This window comes from Ambystoma mexicanum, chromosome 9 (genome assembly GCF_040938575.1).
Source record: "Ambystoma mexicanum isolate Mex_15411 chromosome 9, UKY_AmexF1_1, whole genome shotgun sequence".
NCBI classification, from domain to species: domain Eukaryota; kingdom Metazoa; phylum Chordata; class Amphibia; order Caudata; family Ambystomatidae; genus Ambystoma; species Ambystoma mexicanum.
In genome coordinates this window covers 540139271-540162196 of record NC_090931.1, presented here as the reverse complement: position 1 = coordinate 540162196, position 22926 = coordinate 540139271, and the positions used below count along the sequence as shown (strand labels likewise).

At 45.3% G+C, this 22926-nt stretch overlaps 1 protein-coding gene across 1 annotated transcript in view; it reads left to right on the top strand.

Annotated features, from left to right (window-relative positions):
- The first annotated feature begins 1354 nt into the window (after window positions 1–1354).
- MED13 (mediator complex subunit 13) overlaps window positions 1355–22926 on the top strand; it is a 1760496-nt gene continuing 1738924 nt past the window's right edge. Inside the window, exon 1 of the mRNA XM_069615091.1 lies at window positions 1355–2104. Within this exon, the coding sequence (XP_069471192.1) occupies window positions 2039–2104 (66 nt within the window). The 5' untranslated portion in view covers window positions 1355–2038. The remainder of the gene's footprint in view (window positions 2105–22926) is intronic.

The window sequence follows — 22926 nt, the reverse complement described above, 5'->3', positions numbered from 1 at the left end:
TGTTGGGATTGGTTGAAAAATGTCACGTGTTCTGGTGGACATCTCAAAAATTGACTACACAAAAAATATACTTTTCACTGGGAAACGTAGTTTTGATGTGAAATATTTTTATATGGTTGTAATAGTTTCAATGCTCATAGCTCTCAACTCACACGCTTTTGGCGGGTGTCCATATATGCCAACATTCTGACGCGCCTGGGAGGGAGATTTCTACAGCGAAATCGGGAGACAACAATTTCCCCATAGGAATGCATTGGGGAAATTATTTTAGGCGGGAGAACGTGAAAAATAGCAGTATTTTTCACAAAAAAAATCGGGACTCTCCCGTCTAAATCGGGAGGGTTGGCATGTATGGGTGTCACCCGCCTTGTAAAGAGCTGACTCACCCGCCAAGCCTCCTGCACGTCCATTCATTTCAATGGTCTCTTACACGCCAAAAACAAAATCGGGTGTTTTCACCCGCTTTTGTGACAGAAATGGTTGAGCGCTATGAATGTTGCTCGAGTTTTGTTGTAAAGATAGGAAGCCTCATCCTTTACCTCTGTGTTTTTAATAGAATCTTGACTTTCTATAACGTTAGTATGGAAAATCAGTATTTTATTGTTGAGAGGAATGTGCTAGGAAAAGTGGAATTTTGTTTGTTAATTGTCTTGATGTAATTGCCTTTCAAGGGATTTTTAACTTTAGGATGACATTGTTCAAGGTGTTCACTGTTATAATTGTTTATACTCTTTTTCTGTGAACATTAAAGAGTTTTAAAATGATTTACTGGTATTAAACACTTTGGGAAAGGCATAGGATTTTAATTTGTTAGAATGATTTAAAGAATGCAAATGTAAGAGTGCATCAGTTAATCCCTAAATAAAAGCAATAAACTGCGTGAAAAAAAGAATTCTGCTCTGTGCCGAATGAAGCAACAGGCATTGTGATGTCACAAACTACCTGTAATAAAGTATTACAGGTGTAGTAATGTCATTGCTTCTTACAGGTGAGTAGTGGTGTCACTGATACTGTCAAACCAAACTTGTTTAAAGGCCCGTACACGGATATTGCAGCTTAGCATGCATTAGTTCACCCTATGCTCGAGTATGCTATTGAAAATCCCTTTATTATTAGAACTGGTTTCATTAAATATGTTCATGATTATGAAGAAAAACGCGCGAGTCTCATTTTCACCTCTAGAATGCGCCCTCGGCAATAGAAAGACCGTCTGTTCCAGACATAAAGGACGGACTGCGGGTTTGTCAGTCTGGATGCTCTCGGGCGACCCCAGTGGTTGCTTCTCGTCTGTGCACCCCTTCCCTCCGCCTGGCTGCTTTCCTTCTCCCTCGGCCTCGGTCGTATCACATGACCTATCTGCAGCCAATGGGCGCATTAGAGGCTGAAGCCGTCCCTGCGGCCGCCATTAAAGAAAGGAATCCGTGAATTTAAAATGAGAAGCGGACGGGCTGCCCGTGGCGGCCGGCGGCTGTAAGCACGGAGCAACGGCCCCGGAGCGCGGCCACGGCGGACATGCGGTCCGGCAGCGACGGGGCCCGGCGACAGGAGTGTTGGGCAGGCCCGCTCTGAGTGGCGGCGGCTGCTCTGGAGGCCTTAAGCCCCCACCTCTTCCTTGTCCTTCCACCCCCCTTCCTGGCTGAGGAGGTACCCCCCCAGTGCCTTCACCCCCAACGTTGGCTAAGGTGGCCCGAAGCCACAATCTTCTTGTACCCTCAACTCCTGCGAAAGGCTTGGTGCCCCCTGAGTCCATACTCGCACCCCGGCGGCGGCCGATCTTTAAATGTTGTAATTAATTGTTGCTGTAAGAGTTTGTCCCACGTCACACCTTGCACCCAGTAGTGTTGTGGCCCTGAGCTTCTGGTGGTAATCTCATTAGTATCAGCGTCTCTTGAGAATCGTTGGTGCTCTTCACAACCGGGCCCCTCTGCCCCCCAGTGCCAGGGGATCCCCACCCTGATCCCTGGTGATGGGTGGGCATCGCCCCCTGCGTTGCTGCCTCTGCTGCTCCCAGGGGCGGCTCTGAGGCCGAGGGGCCAGGATGAGTTCATGTTTCGTGCCGAACGGGGCCAGTCTGGAAGACTGCCACTCCAACCTCTTTTGCCTGGTAAGTGAGTGGGACAGTCGAAGGGGGTGGGATGATTTTGTTTGAAGTGGTGGGACAACCTTGATAAACTGCTACAGAAACTCTACAATGTGTCAACAATCGTAGTTAACACACGTGTGCAGGTGTAATGTAACCTTTGATGTTTGGGCTGTGAGTGGAGCACACAGGGGGTGGGGGGTGACATGCATGCATGCACAGGTTAGCTTCGCTGCCGCTTCTAAGAATTATGTGAGCGGAATGAGGTTTTCGTATTTGTTGAGATGCTGTTGCCACACCAACCTATGTATGTTGGCAGGTGAGATCAGTTTTAAAGACCGGCGCTCCAGTCGTTTATACTTGGTGAATTTAGCTCTAGTTCATATTGGGTATCCTGCGAATCGAACATCTTTGGGTTAGCCTGTTGGGAAGTTTGGCCAGGGGAGGAGCCTTTAGTGCCTGCCGTCTAATGAGTGAAGGCACCAGGCGTGCAACATCGGTTCGCTGGCGATCAAGAACAATTGTCACTGTAGCTTATTGACGACTGTCAATTACCTTCTTGTGTTAATGCAGTCCTGGAAGAGGGGCTACTGCCATTTCATCCTGTTCTGAGCGTTTATCTTTGGGCAAGGAGGGCACATGCTTGAGGCCACTTTATGAAGGAATAAACTGCTTTAGGAGACTAGTAGCACGTGGGTGTGACTTGTTATCAATGCTGCAACATTCATAAATAACTTTGTAGGCTGACGTGTGGTAAATGAGGTGCGCTTCTCTTGGGTGAGCCTGGTAACGTTATTTCTACATGGGAAGGGAAGCTCGTAATGTGTTAAATGATTTCTTTTAATTGGCAACGGCCTGAGTGTGTATGCATGTGTACATATGTCACTGTGTGGTTGTATTGCAATTCGATGTGATTTGGGCTTGTATGGGATATTTACACGTTTTCGTGCAGTCTTTCTGTTACTAGAGGTTCTTCCAAAATTATTGCTGACCCTTAACCATATGCAACACTTGCATGGTGCGCTCCAACTGAGGTTAAATATTGAGGCACATGCTTTCAGGTCTGTGTGCGGGTCGCCTTTACATTTTTTGTAGAAGCTAAAGTTGCTGGTCTGGCTTACCGAATGCACAACCCTTGTAAAGAGTATTTGAGGGGAGCGCATGCTTCTTTTACTCGTTCGTTACCAAATCTCAACTTTCTCGGGCCGCCTTATTTTTTGTTTTAATACTGTCAACTGTTACTTTGCACAACCGTACTGAACGTTTTGTGAGAACATACTTAGTTGCCTTTTGACACCATCAAATATTATTTCCACGTGCTCAACATTTTAACTTTTGCTGTGTTCTTTAAGATGGGCAGACCAAAACATACTGTGAACTCTGCGTGGGTATTCATCAATGAAGAGCGAGTCCACTTGAGTGGCTCACGGTCTAGAATGGATTTGTGAACAAATAAACTTTGATACTTGTCCGCTAAACATCTGAAGGCTACTTACAATTCTGTTAGAGGTTTCGTTGCAGTGTATCCTCTCGATATCTTGTTAAAGGGCTCCTGACACTTCCCCCGATCCGTCCACGCAAAAAGGTTAACACAAAAACAAATCTATTCTGACCTAAAAATGATTTTTTTAATGAGTTATTTAATTTAATAAGGTAGACCTCACAATTCCAAATTTAGTGCAAAACATTCTATTTAACAGTGTATCGCAGGGAAAACAATATATAGCAACAATACAGTGTAAACAGAAAAATAAAGATGTAAACTCATATCCTTTTTGTCAGAATATATTTGGGCTCGCCCTGATTTTTGTGCTATCATCTCGATATCTAGGATGTTTTGGGACCACACCCCCTTTGCCTGCATGATTCCATTATTTTTTTTCTCAAACAAGTTATTGGCATATTTTACGTACTTTTCGGTTGCTAGGCCCAAAACAATATATATTTTTTTTATTTCTCCACTGAACATCATGAACGCATTTGTGTTTTCTTAGACGGCATGTTAGGTGTAATATCTCGCCCCCAACATCTTCATTAACATGGCATCCTCCGTCGCCCCACCCATATAGCCATTGACGGAAGTGTATTCAGTTGTATCGCCATTCCAGCTGTTACTAAGTACGCACAATGTTAAACCTTGACATTTCTGTTTTGTTGCCTACAGAGTAATTTTAGCTTTGGAATGTGATACTCCTGGAAGCTCATCTTTCCGACAAATGGAGTAAAAAAAAAAAGTTTTTGGAATCTGGAAGGAGGGCGAGTACTCGAGCCATTTAAACTTTGATTGTTGGGTGGATGGACTGACTACTTTCTGTGGAAGGCTTGGTTTTTTATTTATTTTTTTTTTTTGCATTGTCTGTCATATTGCACTATGTATCTTTTGGACAAAAAAATTCAGTGGCTATAATATGATAAATGGCCACTGGTTGTCTCTCTCTAGTGATGAATAGTATGTTTGATCCCATCTAGTTAGCCTTTCCGTTGATTTCCTATATGTTCTGCAGAAACATGATGTTCCCAAATGCCATTACAACCTTCACAATTTTGCGGTTCAACTAACTATTCAGTGTTCAAGTTTTTTTGTATATCACATTGCGTGCTATAGTGGGCTTTTTGTACATCTGTTAAGTGACGAAATGACTAATACAAGGCATAAATTAGTTTTCAAAATTGATTAGCAGAGTTTGCTAATGTTTTTTGATTAGCAAACAGACCCATTTGATTAGCAATTTTCTACTAATATTAATGTCACGAGACGTTAGTTGTACCCAAGACATGAAATGAGCAACAGTACAGCAGTTATGAGTACTGCTGAAATAAGACATTAGTGAGAGGAATCGGGCCTTGCCAATTCTTTAAATTTCAGCTAGACCTACAGGTCGGGTAAATTAGTGTACCTATTCAGCCTAAGAGAAATGCACTCGACCCATAAGAATGGAGGACAAAAAATTTAAAATGCGATTTCAGTCAAATGGTGCATGTTACAACAAACCCACTTTATGTTTGGCACACTGCTGCCCCCCCAGAGGCCAGCCATGCATAGTGAAACTTTTTTATTTGATATTTAATGCAAACAAACTAAATGTTAATTTAAGTTTCAAACTTCTCTTGTAGATGCTACTCGCCCTTCAAAAAAATCTACTCTGCTATGCGAGTGGGCGAAAAGACTTTGAAAGCATTAGATGAGTCTATAAAAGGTTAGCTGCATGAAAGTACACAAATAGCTATGATAAAGGCTCAAACAGTTAGGCCAGTTGTCTCCCACAGTTGTAATATATAATACAATCCTAAGCATAAAGCAACGCAAGAGCTCCGGAGGCTAACTACAGTGTTTGGTACTGCAGTAGATGTACAGACTGGATGGAACTACTGATCACTACTTTGCATAAGCATCTAGTTCGCTTTGTGTTTTCATTATGAAAGAGACTAAGCAGAGTGCATTGCATAGCAGGCAGAGAACTGGGCAAACTAGGTGGAATATTGTAGTTTGTGGTAATCTCACTTTTAGGGTACCTGGTATAAAGCAACAGGGTGATAATATAGAATGTCAAGGAGTATGGGTTCGCTCATGGGTTGAGCACCAGTTGCAAGGTTGTTCATCAAAAGCATTTGATCATGTACATTTTCAAAAGTGTTCACCCATCAATATGATGCATCTTTCCCAGCAAAATGAAATGTAGTTGACACTATAGTTACACTAACCTAAACATTACTGTAAAGCATGGAGATGATGCAGTGTTTTACAGTATCAATACTGTAATTATGCAGTATGTAACAACTTACATTTTAGTAATGGCATTGCATAACTATCTTTTAAAGAAATATAAAGTTGACACATCTTTTTGCCAGACAGGATATAGAAAGCTTAATCAAAGTATCATCCTGATTACTTCTGGATTGCAATCATTTGAAAAAGAAATTCCTGCCTAGCACTCCCACACATGCCTTTGGCATGTGTGGGAGTGCTGCCTAGCACTCCTCCAGAGTGGAGGAGACGATTACTGCTTCACCTTCTCTCCATTAGCACTTGAAGTGAACAGAGAAAAGAGGGTGAAGAGAGCACTAAGGGTAAGAGAGGAATGTAGGGCGAGCTGTGCCTTCATTGAAGAGGGCATCTTAAATAGCTAAGTTTTCTACACAAGTGTCCATTTGATTAGCAAACCTACAGAATTGCATAGCAAATTGCTATGCGACACCGCTTCTTTTATGCCTTGTAAATCGTTAGTGTTCAGCTCATATGAACGTTTCACAAATAAACAGATTCAAAGTACATATGTTTTGTTCAAGTACATATCTGATATGTCAAAGGACAGGTGGCCCCATGGTGCTCTTTAAAAATACATATAAAATATTCACAAGACCAATAAATAACAGATGCACAAGCCATCCAATTAACATTTAAGCATCTCCCTTGATTTTAGCCATACTCTATATAGGGCCAGCTGTGCATAGGTTGAATCACTGTTCAAACAGTATGCCCACAATTACATCTATTTTATTGATGCACAATTGTGGACTAAGGACTAGAATATGAACAGGACCCAGCCAGCTTGCACATTTGTTGAGGACATGCTTTGAGCAATGCCCTTCCTATAACAGATCAGACAATGTCTCTTATTGTGAGGGAGTTATGCTGAGATCCCTTAATACAGCAAAGCGGTAACTGATTTGTGTGTAATGGTAAGTGAAAGTGGCATACAGCAGGATGAGGACAAAACATATAAAACTGAAGTTTGAAATGTGTACGCTGCTTCTGCTACCAATGCATGATTCAGTGTATACAGATGCTCAAAGTTCATTCCAGTCCCAGTTTGTTTTTTTGCGTAAATCGGCAATAAAACCTCCAGTCGAGGATTACTAATTAAACCGTGGTGCCCAATCAATGATTTTAAATGGCTCCTGCATAGACTCCTCATACACTCTTCTCCCCCGCCCCCCCATCATTATACCACCAGAACTTTCTCCCCACAGACGAATTAGCAGACATTTTGGAGAGACTGTGGTTTTAATGTACAACACCCGCGCTTACTTTAAGAAGGCCATTCCTGACGAGAGATGAGCCAGTTCCAAGCGCACATATTCCATGGATGCAGATTGGTTAAATTGCAACTATCTTCTGCCAGAAAAGTGTAATTTCGGATTAACCACAACCAATTCATGCTCAAATATTCAAGCCTGTACAAAACTGCCAGGCAAAAGCATTGATTATAGCGTTGACCTTTCATAGTAAAGCCCGTCGTCTTGGTAGCAAATCTGTAAATTATTAAACCAGCCAACTTTCCTAGTTTTAGCTTCATTTATTGAAGAAGAAACTCCAGGCCCAGATAAACATAACTGTTTGTATATTCAGTGTTAACGTGGGTAGTAATCGTCTTCACTCTTCATCTTACGGCGGGCTACTAACATCACTTTAGTTTTATTTGATGGTCTGATCATTTTCCAACTGTGGGCCTGCAATGTTTTCTCCTACCTGGAAGAAGTTGTCAAATGACCATCTGTGTACAATAGGGGTGTTGCGGTATTAGTTTTATGGTGGTACGATAACCTTCTTGCCAAATGACGGTATATCATGGTTATCGCGGTATAGCAGGTGGAGTTAACTTGTCATATTTATCATCAGAAAAAAATCAGGCACCCAGGGCCAGAATTGGGCTTTTCAACATAATTTCCACTGAAATGCCACCCCTTGCTTCCACCAAACACAAAAAAACATGTGTGGAGAGGAGGGGGTGGGGGAGCCCTGCTGCGACTGGCAAAGCAAACTTAACAATGATAATGATGAGCTTTTAAGTGGTCATTTAGGCTTTTAGCTCCCCACTGGCTACTGGTGAAGATGAACATGTTGCCTTCTTGATAATCTGCATGCCACAGATCAATGGAGGCTGATGGTAGTATGCACTAGTATGCATACACACACCTCTTTACTTTACAGCCTTTAGTTTACTTGCGGGCGAAAAGGTGTTCAGTAATCACGGACATGTTACCATTTGGTATGGCAGTAGGGAATACCCGCAGAGATGAGGGAATTTCGCAGTGTGACATTTAAATTCAATGATGAAACCAGTGAAATCCCCCCCCTTGTCATATGTTTAGAAAACATTATAAAAATACAAGCCGCCAACCCAAAGTTAATCCTTTTCCTTCTTGGCACTGTATTTATTCTTCCTATTGCTAACATTGCTTTTGTGTCCGACACGTGTGGTCTACGGGATGACATTCCAAACTGCTCCAACTGAAACTACCTGTACCAAAAAAAAACCTTTTTTTTTTTTTTGAACATTGCCTTTTTGCATTTTGAAGTTCTTTAACTTATCATTAAGTCAATGCATTTTAGTTGACTTATGAATACGGAGGCAGGATTTTCCTGCTGTTGCAAGGTAGCATTTTGAAACTTGTCGCTGCACATTTAGCTGATACTCCAGGAATCTAACGCTGCTGGAGAATTGGTCTTTCATGGCGCTCACTCGTTGAACGCCTTCAATGAAAGAGTGACTAGTGGAAGTGTTATAATGCACGTTTTGCTTGCTGCTCAGTCACAGGTCATCGCTTTGAAATTTGCCTCGACTTGCATTTTTTTTGGAACCACATGGCATGGGCACCATGACACCTCGCTGCGACAGTTTGTTTTGAACTCTTTATCCTGTTAAAGGGAGAAAAGTCACTAATGTGCGGTCTGAAAGCCCATGTCATTTTGTTTCTTTTGTGAAAATGTCATAGCCAACACAGACACACCCAAAGGTTGCATAGTTATCTAATCACTATAGCTTGTTTGCCATCTGCCTGGTGTATTATGAAGATCTGATGTCGGAGTCACCACCGACTAAGTCATCCTAAAGGGACAGCGTTCAGTGGGCGCTGTTGATTTCTTTCTTGATTTTTGCAATACATGTTCATTTACCTTCTTAAAGATGGTGGCAAAAAAAACCTTTGAAAATGACAAAGTTGAAATACATATCGGCACAAATGGCCTAGACCGCCACCTCACCACAGCCCCATCATTACCGTTTTCCCAAGGTCTGAATGTATTAGAACCCTTATGATGCAAGTTCAGAGGGAGGAATGCTTTCATGGGTGGTGTCACAAATTTAGAATAGACCGAAGAAATATTTCACTCCCATTGCTCTGGATACTTCAAATTGAATGTAGAATCTGTCCTGCCTGCTTGAGTCCAGTGCCATAGGCAGAATGCAGGTAGGTGAAGGATCAAGCGCCAATGTGCAAATTGCCACAGGACAGTGGGGGGGAGGGGCAGTTTATTTACTAGCAGAAAGCACTGATAGGCCCAGTGTTCATACAGTCTACAGCAGGGTCGAATGGGGCATAAAATTGTCCGGGCACCAACATAAAAGTGGCACGCAGTTGCAAATGGGAATTCATTCCTTTTGGAACACTGTTTGAATAGTACCCAAGGGGGAGATTTTTTTATAAAATGTGATGCAAATTGTACATTTAAAATATTTATTCAGCAACAGGGGTCAAAACTATTAGCCGCATAGTCGCTCATCAAAGTGCCGTGCCCCACTTAGACCCAAAAAAACAGGCCCACATAAGCATTTCACGACGTTGGTTCTGCCGTGGGCCTATTGCCCTAAAGGCCAGTCCATGCCTGGTCTACAGGGCTAAAGTTGTTTGTGGACCTGCATCATAAGGGCATCCAGTTCATTCCCACCATTTGAATTCTGGGATGTGTAGTTCCACATCTTTTAAATTGGTGGGAAAATTACAAATCCTAGAATTCTAAGCTAAAACAGAACTGATGGCTATCCGATCCATGACCATGAGAAACTTTCCTTGAATCTAAACCTTGGGGAGAGTAATTCAATATGCATGACTTCACTGGCTGCCGTTTTTAAAAAATGTATTTTATTTTTTTACAATTTGCACAGCCAGAGCAAAAAAGCTGTTCCTGTGTTTACTCACTGCTGTAGGACCTTAAATTACTGAACTAATGGCACATGGGCCAGGCAGAATGGATTCATTTCTGCTCCTGCTGGCTGTGTGGTTGCTAAGCAAAGTGCTCCTGGCTCCACTGTTTTGCAATTCACTGAATGTTTTATAACATTTGTTTACATACGAACAAAAGGAAAAATAAAATGATCACTTTCACTTCAGGCTCTCAGCCCACCCTCGGTTACGCTCACCTGGCTCCCACAGAGGCGTCGATCGGAACTGGACAGCTGTGGTCTCCACCAATGTGAAGCGTAGGGCCGAGATGACGGACTGGACTGGCCCACCTAGCTTCGTTTGCTTGGCCCGTAGGAATATTCTTCTGTAAATGGAGAAAGGGAATTAACCACCCGTGGGGTTGAGCGTAAATCCCCCCACCCCCGCTGTTCTCCCCAAAGATCACCTTTGATGTCCCCTCTTATTGTCTCACCTGATGGTTTGAAAAGATGAGCTCTCCATCTTGCATTGAGCGCAGGGGCGCGTTGATAACCAGTTGCTTCACTGGCTCAAAGGAATTGGTGAGTTCCAGAACAATATTAAAAGTATGTAGTTCGTAGTTCACATGTCTGACTTTCACTCTTGTCCGATTCCTTGCAGTTTGCAGCTTGACCCCAGCGAAGAGTTCCTCGTGGCAGCTGACGAAGTTCAGGTAAGGATTTGGCTTATCCTACACAGTTCAATAAAATAAGGCCAGAATGTAATCTGTGGCTTGTTACCTTATTCAGGTGTGGAGGGAAAATATGAAGTTCGGGGAATAATGCCTCCGGCGGTAAAATTAGCTAAGTCTATTGTGGTGAGAAGAGTTCCCCTTGTTTGCCCCTTCGTCTCACCTTGTTGCCCTTATGTTCCCCTTAGGGGCCGTGGTACGGCGAGGATGCAATGGAGACTGCGCCGACCGGTGAAGAGGAATAGTACCCCTAGCGGTAATCAGGTAAGTCTATGGGGGTAGTTATTATTGCCTCTGTTTAATCCCTTGGCTCACCTTTGCTGTTCTTGTGTTCCCCTTAGGTGCCAGAGTGCAGGGGGAACGTGCAGAAGGATGCGGTGGATCGTGAGGATGCTGCGAAGGCCGGTGAGTTCAGTGCAGCGCTGCAGCAGGCGAGGCGGCGCACGTAAAATGCTTCTTTCTTCCAGCTCGAAGGCGAAGTGGATCCGGAATTCAGGTAAGGATCGGAGGTTTTGCTCTTATTCTAACCTCTTCTCCTTCTGTTCCTTACTTTTTCTAGGAGCTGCAGACTCGAGGCAGGCGTGGTAGAAGACTGGATGCAGGCTTGCAGACACGGTGAGCGTTACGCTGCTGGATGCAGAATAATGCGAAGTGTGTGCTGCTCTTGGGGCGTGGTTTAAATAGCCTCCAAAGTAGTCCCAGGTAAATTCCTCCCCAGCCCCACCCGAGTAAAAAATAGTCCCTAGGTAAACTAGTCCCTTCCAAGCCTCATTTGGCTTGGAGCTCTGCAGCATGGTCTGCCTCAGCTAAGTTCAACTCTGAGCCTGGCGCCTATGGTGTCAGGACTGACTCCATATGAGCCTGACGCCAGGACCGCACCCAAACAGCCCCTAGCAGGGGTTTGTGGGCTTGCTCAAAATAACTTGATGCCTGCTTCTGGAGTTGCTGGACCTGGTCTGGTTCCCCGGGGGTAGGCATCATGTCTGTGTTTCTCTTTCTCCCCTCCCTTCCCCCCCCCCCCTCCTCCCCAATCTGTCGGGTACCCTTTCTCCAAGTCACCCTCAGGAGTCATCAACATCAGTTGCAGGCTAGCCAGGAATACCCGTAAGTTGCACCATATGTCTTTTGGCCTATATGTGGCTGGCAGCATAGCAGTGTAGAGCTGCTCCTCACTTCTCCACTCAAATCTGATATCCATTCTTTGCCCCTCGGAGCCGCCATGTCCTTCCATCTCCTCTATATACAGCACTTAGCCACTATACACCCAATATTAAGGAGGGAACCTTTTGTATAAGCCTAAGTGCTCACTGAAGGGTGAGCATGACCGTGTGAGATTCAGTGTGCAACATGGTATCTAGAACATACTTCCAAAACACCTGCAGTTTATGGCAGTCCCACAACATGAGTAGGTGGTCTGCTTGGCAACGGGGGCACCTACATCCCTTCCCGGGTACGTGGGCTTGAGCCTGTAAGGAGTGTAATGCAGTTTGTATAGTATAAACTTAAAATCTGGAGTTACGCGACCGTCAGCAAGCACATCTTAACCCACTGTTCATCAGATATTGCCATCAGCCAGTCTTCGCCCCGCTTTTGTTTAGCAGGAGGTGTTGGCCCCAAGGATCCTCCCACAATCAACCCATACAATGTGGCCAGCATCTGTGGCATCCCACAGAGTTGGCGATATATGCCAAAAGCCCATCCTCGGGTGTCTGAACAGGTAGCCCCACCACATTTTAAGTACTGCTGCCCATAGCCTTTAATATTGCAGGATCTGCGTGATCCTGCCAGTATGTCCCTGTTTCCAGGTTTGCTTGCTGATTAACTTCCTCTGAGAATAAGTCTCCCACCGTCTGATATCCCAGCCTGCCTGATGCAGCGCAAAGCGCGCATCTCTGGTAGGCTATAAACCTGGAAATCTCCACAGCGTGAGCCATTTGTATTTGGGGTGAGACTCTCCCAGCTTCTGGATTATTCTTCACCAAGCCCCCAATGGTGGTAGAGACTGGGTCAAACGGCAGTTGTGCATGTATGTAGTACTAAGGATAAGGGTCCTAGTGTCAATCTTATCAGCAGTGCTCAAGACGAACATTGGATCCGTCACCTCTGTACCAGTAAGATGCAAGCTGTGCCTGGGCAGAGAGCCAGTCGTTCTCAAAAATGGGGCGCAGCAAATCCACTGCTGTCATATGCTTGCGCCAGATCTGCCCACTTTTTCAAACCACCCCTGCATGCCATAGGAATTGCTAGAGAATCCGATGCGGCATAGTAAAATAATCCCTGCCTGGCCAGAGTGGATCCAGATTAATATGTGGGGCTCTAACGTATAACAAAACGTTGCCATACAGGGAGACCAATCTCTGGTGGACCAGTCAGCAGAATTCCCCCCCCCCCCCCCTCCCCATGCCGCTCCCTGATCATGTCTACCATAGGCTTAATGGCCAATGCAAACGGCAGTGGGGAGAGGGCAGCCCTGGTGCGCCCCACCCCCTCATACCCAGGTCCAGTGGCTCAGACAATTTGGAATTGACAAGACTCTACCCGTGGGCTGTGTATAAAAGCTCCTGGGACACCATATTGATGGCCTTCTGTGCGTCCAGCGTGACCGCCACTGCCTACCGCCACAGCAAAGGCCTGAGGGGTTGGCTGGTGGGTGAGAAGGCAGGTGGGCAGGACATGGTGTTAAACAAGCGACGTGCATCCAAGGCAGTGATGCTAAATCCTGCATGAACCAGGTGCAGCATCAGGGGAAGGACAACTATTAGCAATAATCTTGGCAAAGATCTTTGTGTCAACCTTGATCTACGACATTCAATACAGTGAAATCCCTGTCGCTGGAAGGTCAGCCATTTGTTGCCCTTCTTGCTAGTCTTTGGTCCAACATCACACTCCACAGACTCGCATGCTTATTGAGTGGCTAGCCACCTATCAACACAGCAGGAGTTCAAATCCTTGACAATAATACATTCTTGCTTGGGGCTAACTACCCAGTCAGTAAGGATATGGTCAATGGAGTCAAAAATAGCTTGTTAACTAGTTGCCTGATCCTATATATTTAAGGCCAGCAGCTACTGCCTGAAGCAATACTACGGTCCACCTCAATAGCCATCAAGGTTCCCATTGCGATTTCAACCCCAAGCCACCTGGAATTAAAACCCTGCTTTATGCCCACTCAAAGCTCCCCTTAAGGCCGCCTCCAGCTTGTTCTTGATAAACATGATAGCCAACTACAACAATAGGATAAGGCAGTCTCTTGCAACATAAAAATATCAGTTCATTAACGATCTAATCGAGACGCTAGAAGTAAAATTGGACAACCCCTGTGTATTCCAGCAGGCCACACCAAACCCTTGTGCTGTTTACTAAAGGTAGCATGGCAACTAGATGCCAAACACTTGCTGGGGATACATCAGGAACCTATCCCATGTTACGCAAGGAATTGGTATAGGTCCGAACCACTGTTGCAGTCTCACATAAAAGGTATCATTTCGCCCTTCCAATTTCATAGATTCGACAAATCTGTGAAAGGGACACGTTAAAAAAAGGCTATTCTATGAATAACAGCAAGCATCACTGAGCAATTCAACCTCTTAGTAGAGTCAACGGTCTCAACCCCCCCCGAAACCCCCTCCTCAATATTAAAACTTTAGGTTCGAGAATATGCAGCAGAGGTCAAGTTAATGCTGTGCATGTTTTTCTGACCATGGGCTGTTCTCAAGCGGCCCTCACTTAGGCCTTGAACAACCGCCTGGGCCCCCATAGGCTGCACCAGTTCCTCTTTACTTCATTCACTTTCCAGTGACATGTTATTTCCACCGACACTGGATTTAAAAAAAAAATTGTGTTTTTTTTTTTGTTTTTTTTTTTTTTTGTTTTAAACATTTTCTCCCCTGTGATTCTTTTATGCCTGCATGCACCCCTGCTTCTTATTTTTGATAGATGAACCAGGTTGGAGAAACCTGGACCACTTGTTTTCGTGCTTGTAGTTTCACTGAACACCTCTGTCTTCGAGAAGGATAAAGGATGTCTGTTGAGTTATCTATAGGACTCCCGTCTGCCTCCCCAACCACATCCTGACCTCCATTTTCATCATCAGCTAGTGCCCAGTTGTAACCCCGGTTTCAATGTGAAAAACCAACATTGAGAGCTCAAATCAGTTGTGGCCTTATCTTGTTGGAGCAGAGCGCCCTGTATCTTCAGATCTTCATGAATTCTTCTGCACAGCTGAACCAACTTGTAGAGCAAACTGCATGATCAGCAGACTGCAAATTGTTGACAGTCGGGCGTTAATACCACCCTCATTAACAGACCGTCTTGTGGCAAAGGGAGGTAAAACATGCCGTTGCCTTCCACAGCAGCTAGAGGCTCCACTTTGGCCAGCCCTGCAGATGCAGCCTGCATGCTACTCTGTAGTGTATAGCATAACCCCAATAGTTAATCATTCTCGGGGCCCCAGATTAGATAAGTAAGCTTTTTGTCCAAGGGGGGGGCCCCCTTCCTCAATTACTGTAGGGAGGGGCATGCACAATAGCCCTTGTTGCATTAGGTTGAAAGTAGGCTGTTATTTTTCCACACCCTTGCTTGCCCAAAGAAAGAGCCTTCAGTTTCCCCACCAGGCCTTGATCTCTCACTGGGCTGACAAGTTCATTACGGCCATTCCCATTTTTGTATGGTTGTTGTCGAAGATTGTAAAACTTGGCTTTTTTTTTTTTTTTTTTTTTTTTACTTTTTCCCGGGATCCTGCCTGGTAAATAACCAAGTAAACCAGGGACCTCAGGCACTATACAGTTCAGTGGTAGGAAGACAGAGCACTTGAGATTCCAAAATAGGGTAAACCAAACGGGGACAATCGGAAGTAACCATACAGACCAACCCCGAAGCCAGCAGCTACTCACTTCCAAGCAGGCCTGGAGTTCTCTGTCCTTCGTTGGCGTCGGGCAGGCTCCTCTGCCCCTATCTCACTTGCCCACTTCAATGGAAGCTCCAAGTACCCTAGAGAGGGGGACCTTGCAACACCACGCTGCACACAACAAGGCAGTCCAGCTGCAACCGCGCTGCTGAGAAACGTCAGGCTGCATCCGATAACCAACCAATTAACTGGTCAAATGACTATAGAGCTGCTTAGTTCCCATTTTGGCACCCTTTACTGTACTTGTTCACCCCTTTGTAGAACCCCCATTTCTCCCCTCCTGCCCCCTTTTTTTTATTTTATGGCAGATTTGAGGTTAACAGATCACATTGCATTATGGGGGCTGAAATTCGGCTGTGTTGACCAAGAACAAAAATCAGCTGCTTGGTATTTGCCATTGCCTGGCGGGTAGCGGTTACATTTAGGAACCTGGTGCTTCATGGTGCGCAGTAACTCTAACATGTGTGTAAAATGCCAGCTCTATTTGTCCATTTTATATAGGGATCGAAATTAAGATCTGATAATCAATGACGGAAGCTACCACTGTGGAATGAGGAGCTAGTACACAGCGTGGTGTAGAATAAACCTCCCAACAACTGGACAGATAAATTACAATCCTCTAAGTAAAATCGCAGTGCACCCTTTTGTGAGAAGAACAATAGCTTTATTTGTATACAAAAAAGAAATGGTGACAGGGTATTCTTAGAAGTTAACTGCCGCAGAGCTCTCTTCTTCAAAGCAAACAGCACATTGTAACTGAGAATCTCCCATCTGTTAGGCACACGATGTAGTGTTCGTCGCCCACTCACTGGGTACCACCTATATACATACTACTGCTTACAAATGAACTCCCAGTTCATTGGCCACAACCTCTTTTGACTGGAACTTCTTCACATGTGTATTTGGATTTCTTCACCATGGGTTGCTGTTGCGTTGTTGGTTAAATTGATAGTCACTCCCCTGAGGCCTAATCACGTGATGTCGTCAACATGAGCTCATTTGATTGCTTCACGGTCAGTGTGGTCCTTGAGAATAAAGCAACCTTTCTCATCCCAGACACACAGGCTCCCCCACCATCCTCCCCATTGCAACCGTGTATGCATTGGTTGCACCCTTTGCTGTCCCTGGTACAAACGAATCCTGGCCCAGTTGTCCTCTGGACCTAACTTGGTATTTGGCGACACGTCTGTGATTCTTCTGTTTGGGCGGGACTTGTACCCTGTGTGGTATACGTACATGGTATGTCTATTAAATGTCTAGTGCACCCTGCACTGCATACCCACAGAACTTCGTGCCCCCCCCACCCCCGCCCTCTCCGCTCGTGTTTGTTTCTCACGTATTCATATATTTTTCTCAACTTAAATAGTTTGGGAGGGGCTGGAATTGGAACATGCATCCCAACATCCCCCCCCCCCCCCCCATCTTCCATTAACCCCTCTTTGTGTCTCCTTCATCCTTGGGGACCTACACCATGGACACGTGACAAACTTTCCATCTCGAGCATAGTTCTCCAGGGTATATAATATAAATACGCTTACTAAGTCAACCCAGTGTTCCATGTAATTCTCTGGGTCTGGTCCGGGTGACGTCGGTGTCCCTGGTGGGATCTGTGGGCCTTCAGTTATTACCATGTGTGTTACTTGGCCTGCCCATCCTTTGTACGAGAGAGCCATTCCTGCCATGATTGTGATGATCATTGCATTGTTTGGGATTGTCTTTGCACAACATCGAAGTACCATCTGGCACGTGCAAAACCTCACTAGCAGAAGCACCACGATGGGGACCAATATCTTCGCTGCCGTTTCTAAGCCATGTAGATGCCCATGGAAACATTGTCAAACCAACCTTTGGCCTGCACCCCCTACTTCACGTTCCATGCCTGTCTTATACTTGTGTAAGGCCCCCTCTAGTGTGACGGGGACCTATTTTCTGCAACATGATGGTCTGATTTTTGCTCATGCCCCCTCCATTGCTGTCAGGTCCAGGACATGCTGGTTCTGGAGGGTCACCAGCCGGATAGCCCGCAACTCTCGATGGCTTTCAAACCTTGTTTTGTATCGCTTGCCAGCTGGATCATCTCCCACCTCACAATCTGTAACCACTTAGCATCACTGCAGCGTGAACCCCGGGAATCAGAAGGGAGGTGAAGAACGCAGGCAGTATTTGTCTGGGTTGTCTTTAAGCAACTTGGACGAATCTCCAGACAATTTTGATCTCTTCCTTCATATCTTCAGAGCGCTTCTTTCCTTTCACTTGTGAGGGTTGGGTCGGTACTTGATTCTGTTGCTGTACGACAGGCTTGGGTGCAATTGTTGATGAGCTTCAGGCACCACAAGAATAGCTGAAGGCAATGTTGCCAATGCACAGGTGCCTCGTCTGTGAGGGTTGCTGTTCTTGAGCAAGATCTGGAATGATCAGTGTTTTTTACATGTGATGTTGGTTCCAACGGGAACTGTCCCATGCCCTTGAAAGCAAGACTCCTATTCTTCAGCTGCCTGAACCTTTACTGGATCTTCTCATGTCTCAATCCATGTTCGTGTCGAGACCTACTTGGCCCATATCGTAAAGCAGTTCTTGGTGATGTTCCATATCACTTCTTCTCCAAACACTGCCAACCCCTTGTTGCGCAGCTCACCACTGCCAATTACCATCTGTTTGACACAAACAATACTCCGTCCAATTAAAGCAGGGGTTGGGGTTTGCATTGAGCACCATTACTACCGTTGGCACACTTTTCTTCATCCATGTCCATAAATAAAACTTGTGCTCCTGGACCAAACTGCAAGCCCGACACAGAACTAAACGCTTGGCTTCCCAGGATGGCATTTCCTGGGGTACTAACATCTTGTGTACCCCGACACGTGGGATGAGGGAGCAGATATAACGGCTCCTGTTTTCCCCACTGAGCAAGTGTGGTTTTACTGGATCGGTGTGATATGGCCGTGGCCTAATTGTTTGCAGCGAAATTGACCGTAGTCCATTTCGCCACAAAACCAATTTTGCGCAGCCAAAATTAACACATGCCCCAAGTTACCTCTTCATTCTGGCCGTGCAGCATTGGTTTTGCCCTTCCTACATGGGTTGGATCAAATGCTGCAGGGTTCTGCCTTTTTATAAATTCTTTTTTTTTAAATCTCTATTGTCATTTATGATAAATACAACAGCAGTGAGGCGGAGGAGTGCCCACTACAACATAGTAAAATTGACAGAATTTGCCGATTATTACATAGATAAAAACAAAACACAATTATAACTAAAACTGGTTAACGGTAACATTAAACGTCTCCAAGTGGTCCGTCTAAAGCTTTAGTGTGAAATTAGATCCAGAGAGGGAAGTAAGAGCACAGAAAAAGAAGGGAAGGGAAAGGAGAGGGGAGCCATCAAGGGAGAGAGGGTGGCCCAGGTACCCCTAGGCTGTGGTATATACAAAAGTCCTGCAATATGTAGGTTAGTATACCTGCGGGTAGGTTGTTCAAGGAGGTTTGTCATCGTTGGAGGGGTGGAGCAGCTCCCATGTGAGGGCCCTCCAGGCTTCGAGAGCCTGGCTCGCATCATCTGGGGAATTGACAATGCCCGCCTCCCAGGCCGCAGTTTCTGCGCCTACCCAGCGTTCCATTTCACTATGCCATACGTGAAAACGTGGTCCACCGGGTCCCTTCCAGGCCATGGCTATAGTTCTTTTGGTGAGGATGCAGGCCAGGTCCATTAGCTTCAGTGTGCTTCATTTTAGCGAGCCTGGGATAGGTTCCTAAAAGGCATTCTCCAGCAGTCCAACCATACCTGGTCAGATCTGTTCAACCGCGGCCCAGAGTTGGTAGACTTGTGCATAAGATCTGCTTCAACTCTGTTGCACCAAGGATATGTTTGTTGGGATTGCTTGTAGATCTGTGCCAGTTTGTGTGGCGTTAAGTACGAGCAATACAGTACATTGAGCTGAATCAGTCTAAACCTGGAGTTCCTGGAAACCTCCTTAGGGAACGCCAATGCTCTCTCCCACTCTCCGTTCGACATCTCCTGGCCCAGGTTCGAGTTCCATTTAAGTCTTAGATCAGGGCTGCGGGGGTTAGGCTTATCAGTAAGGTGGCGATATATTTGAGACACTGGTTCCTCCAATCATTTGGAAACGGGGGGTATGGGGGGGGCGGTAACAAAGGCAATCACTACTTAACATGGGAGTCGGGGGGGGGGGGGGGGGAGGGGACACCTTGCCATTAGTATGGGTGACACACTTGAGGACGACAAGTGTTGGCTGCGAGGGAGCATGAATCAGTCTGTCTAAAAGGGCTGCATGCTGTAATGAGGCCCCATCTGCTCTCAACCCTCTCCTCTTCCTTCTCAACAACCCCAAATGCACAGTTTTCGCATAAGCAGAGCCGGAGTACATCGTCACTTCATCAGTTTTGCTGCTTGGGCAGAATAATGCACAGGTATCCAGGTAACCTTCTTTGGAAGAAAACCACCTATTCCATCAACCAACCAGACCACTGCTGCCTCAGGCTGCTGACCCGATTCCTGGTCAATAGATGCTGACCCGTTACCAAAGAACACCTGCTATCTAGGGCGCAATCTTGTGCTTTGGGTAGGTCCTCGTCCAGGCCTTCATATGCGGCACAGTCATTGGAATCGGTAATGTCAAGAAGGTAGCAGGGTTTACAGTTAAAAATGTGGATGAATGCCCTCTGTGTTGTCAACGTAGACTTCGATCTTTCAATGATTACAAACACTGCATTTTCTATAGTTACTGAACACCCCCATGGTAATTGTGGCTGGCCTCTCAATGGCAGAGGTGGCAAGCTTGTTCACAGGGAGTACTGTCTTTGCATGACAGAATCTTACATACCTCTGTACTGCGCTAGAGGTTTGTGGCCCATGGTACTATGTTGTGTCAAGACTGCTTTGACCATCCGAAAGCAAGAAAAGATGGAAGTCTTTGTAGTGTTGGGGGGGCGGGAGGAGGTAGTTACTAAGACTGGGACAGTGGCAATGACCTCTTTGAACTCCTGAAACTAGTGAGCATCTCATTGGTCCAAGTAATGATACTTTTTGTCCATTGGGCCAAGATCCACGCCCTACAGTAGTTGCACAACCTTAGAAATGTGCTGGTCCTTAACTGTTAATGGCTGGGTTGTGCCACACACCGCTGCAGCGCCATGTGGAGTTGCTCTCTTCCCTTTTACTGAGATTCATTGGCCTAGTTACATCGACTGTTGGCAGTACTTTAACTTTGCTCTATCCACCTTGTACCTGTCGGCCAATAACTGCAACAACGTATTGAAATCTGCCTTGCACTGTTGCTCAGTAGTGAATGATGGTACGTGGATGTTAACTAAATCTTCATGCAAAAATCAGTTAAAATGCGGGTGCTGGGGCATTCACAGTACCCATGTGTGAGCCTCATCTTGGAACCGCCTCCCGGGAGTGAGGTATTGAGCATCTGGGTGCAACAGGATGTTTTCTTGAGGTCTACAACCGTGAAATGTTTGGCTGCAGGGAGTCTTATCATGGCAGGGTGATTAACCTTAGGCAACTCTGCCTGTACTATATTGTTAAGAGGATGCAACACCTTAATTCTCCACATGGTGGTGTATATCCTTTCAGCTTCTTTGGTTGGAGGGTACTGTTTCACTCTGGGTAACCCTGCACCCTACTTCAATGTGATGAGTATTGGTGTGACACTGCGCAATAGCCCTACCTCGTGCAGGTTACTTGTCAGTAACTTGATGGGCCTTTTTTCTCTTTTTTTTTATTCTCCCCTCCCCCCAAGGGACGCACACTTCCAATATCTCCCCATTGTTGTCCTTTTTCTCCAAGATCTGTTATGTCTCTCAGGGGCTGGGTTGGATCAAAGCCCAAAATCGTGCGCAACTCTCCCCTATCAATGTCTCTTGCTATTAACACGATCCTGCCCTGAGACACCAACCCTCGTATATCAAGAATGATGGCACCCGCCAGTATTGGTTGGCCACCTGCAGGCCTGAAATTAAGAAAAACATTGAGCCCAGGTACAAACAAATCGGGGTGCCACCGGTGGTCCTCGCGCCACTGCTTTGTTTTCCCACTCATGATCAACATAACCCTCACTTAACAAATGCCAGGTGTCGAACAGCCACTCTCCACGCCTACCAATGGTTTCCCTTCTGGGTTGGCAATGACCAATCGAAATGGGCACGTTAAGGCTCTCTGTGGGCAGTCCTAGTCTGGGTATGTTTGTTCCTGGAAAAATGAATGGATTCCTTCCAACAACAGTGGCCCCTTGTTTATTTGTATTGCGCACCAGACCCGCGAGTATCAGGGCGCATAGCATAAGATAACTTGCAGCTTAGTTAGACATCAGAATAATACAGTACATATGATTTATACAGAAGAGGCACAATGTACAAGCAGCGATCAAATGGCAACAAGGGCATGGCATGGTTAGGGATAATCACATATACAGTGAATGAAAAGAATAGAACTGATATAAATCGCATGGGCAGGTAGATGCTAAATTATTTACATAGAAGGAGTGAGTTCTAGGTGTCAAGGAGTAGGACTTATTTGTCAGTCTTTGAAGCATCTTGTAAGGTTCTAGCGGAAGTTTTGGTATGGTCGATCTGCTATCAGTGGCGAGGGAAGGGAGTTCCAAAATTGGGCTGCCTTTACCGTGAAGCTGCTGCCCCCGACTCTGGCCAGTTTGAATCTTGGGACTGAGAGGCAATTAGTGTTGGATAATCTGGTCAATATCGTAGAGTATTTCCTGGAGAGTTTTCTGTCTGACAAATAGGGTGCCGCGTTGTTCAGGCATTTATATGTAAGTGAAGCAATTATATGTAGTATGTGTGTGTATGTATGTATAATTTAAGTTACTTTTTTTTTTCTTTTTTTTTTATTAATTTTTTTTTTTGGTTCTGTGTTGAGAGCCAGTTATTCTTCTAATCTCAGAGATGTTCTCTCTAGCAATTCCAAGTGCTGCTCTAAGGGCATTATTCTGGAGGAGTTGGATTTTCTGTGCATGGTTTGTTTATTAGCCCCTATATACAGCACTTTACAATAGTCTAACTTTGACAATATGAGCGCTCTGGCCAGGGAAATGGAACTGTTAATGGACAGGAAGGGTTTACCTGCTCTAATCAATTTACCAGTGTATACAGTTGCCGAGGCCATGGTATTGACTTGCTTATAGAATGATAGGGTGGAATCAAGGTAAAAACCTTTTTGCTTCCTTAACGACTGACAACGTTGTCGATGGCAGAGTATTTAGGACTCCATATTTTAAGGGTTGAGGTTGTGCCCAGGATAATGATCAGTCTTATCGTTCAGGCATAGACCATGGATGGATGCCCATGC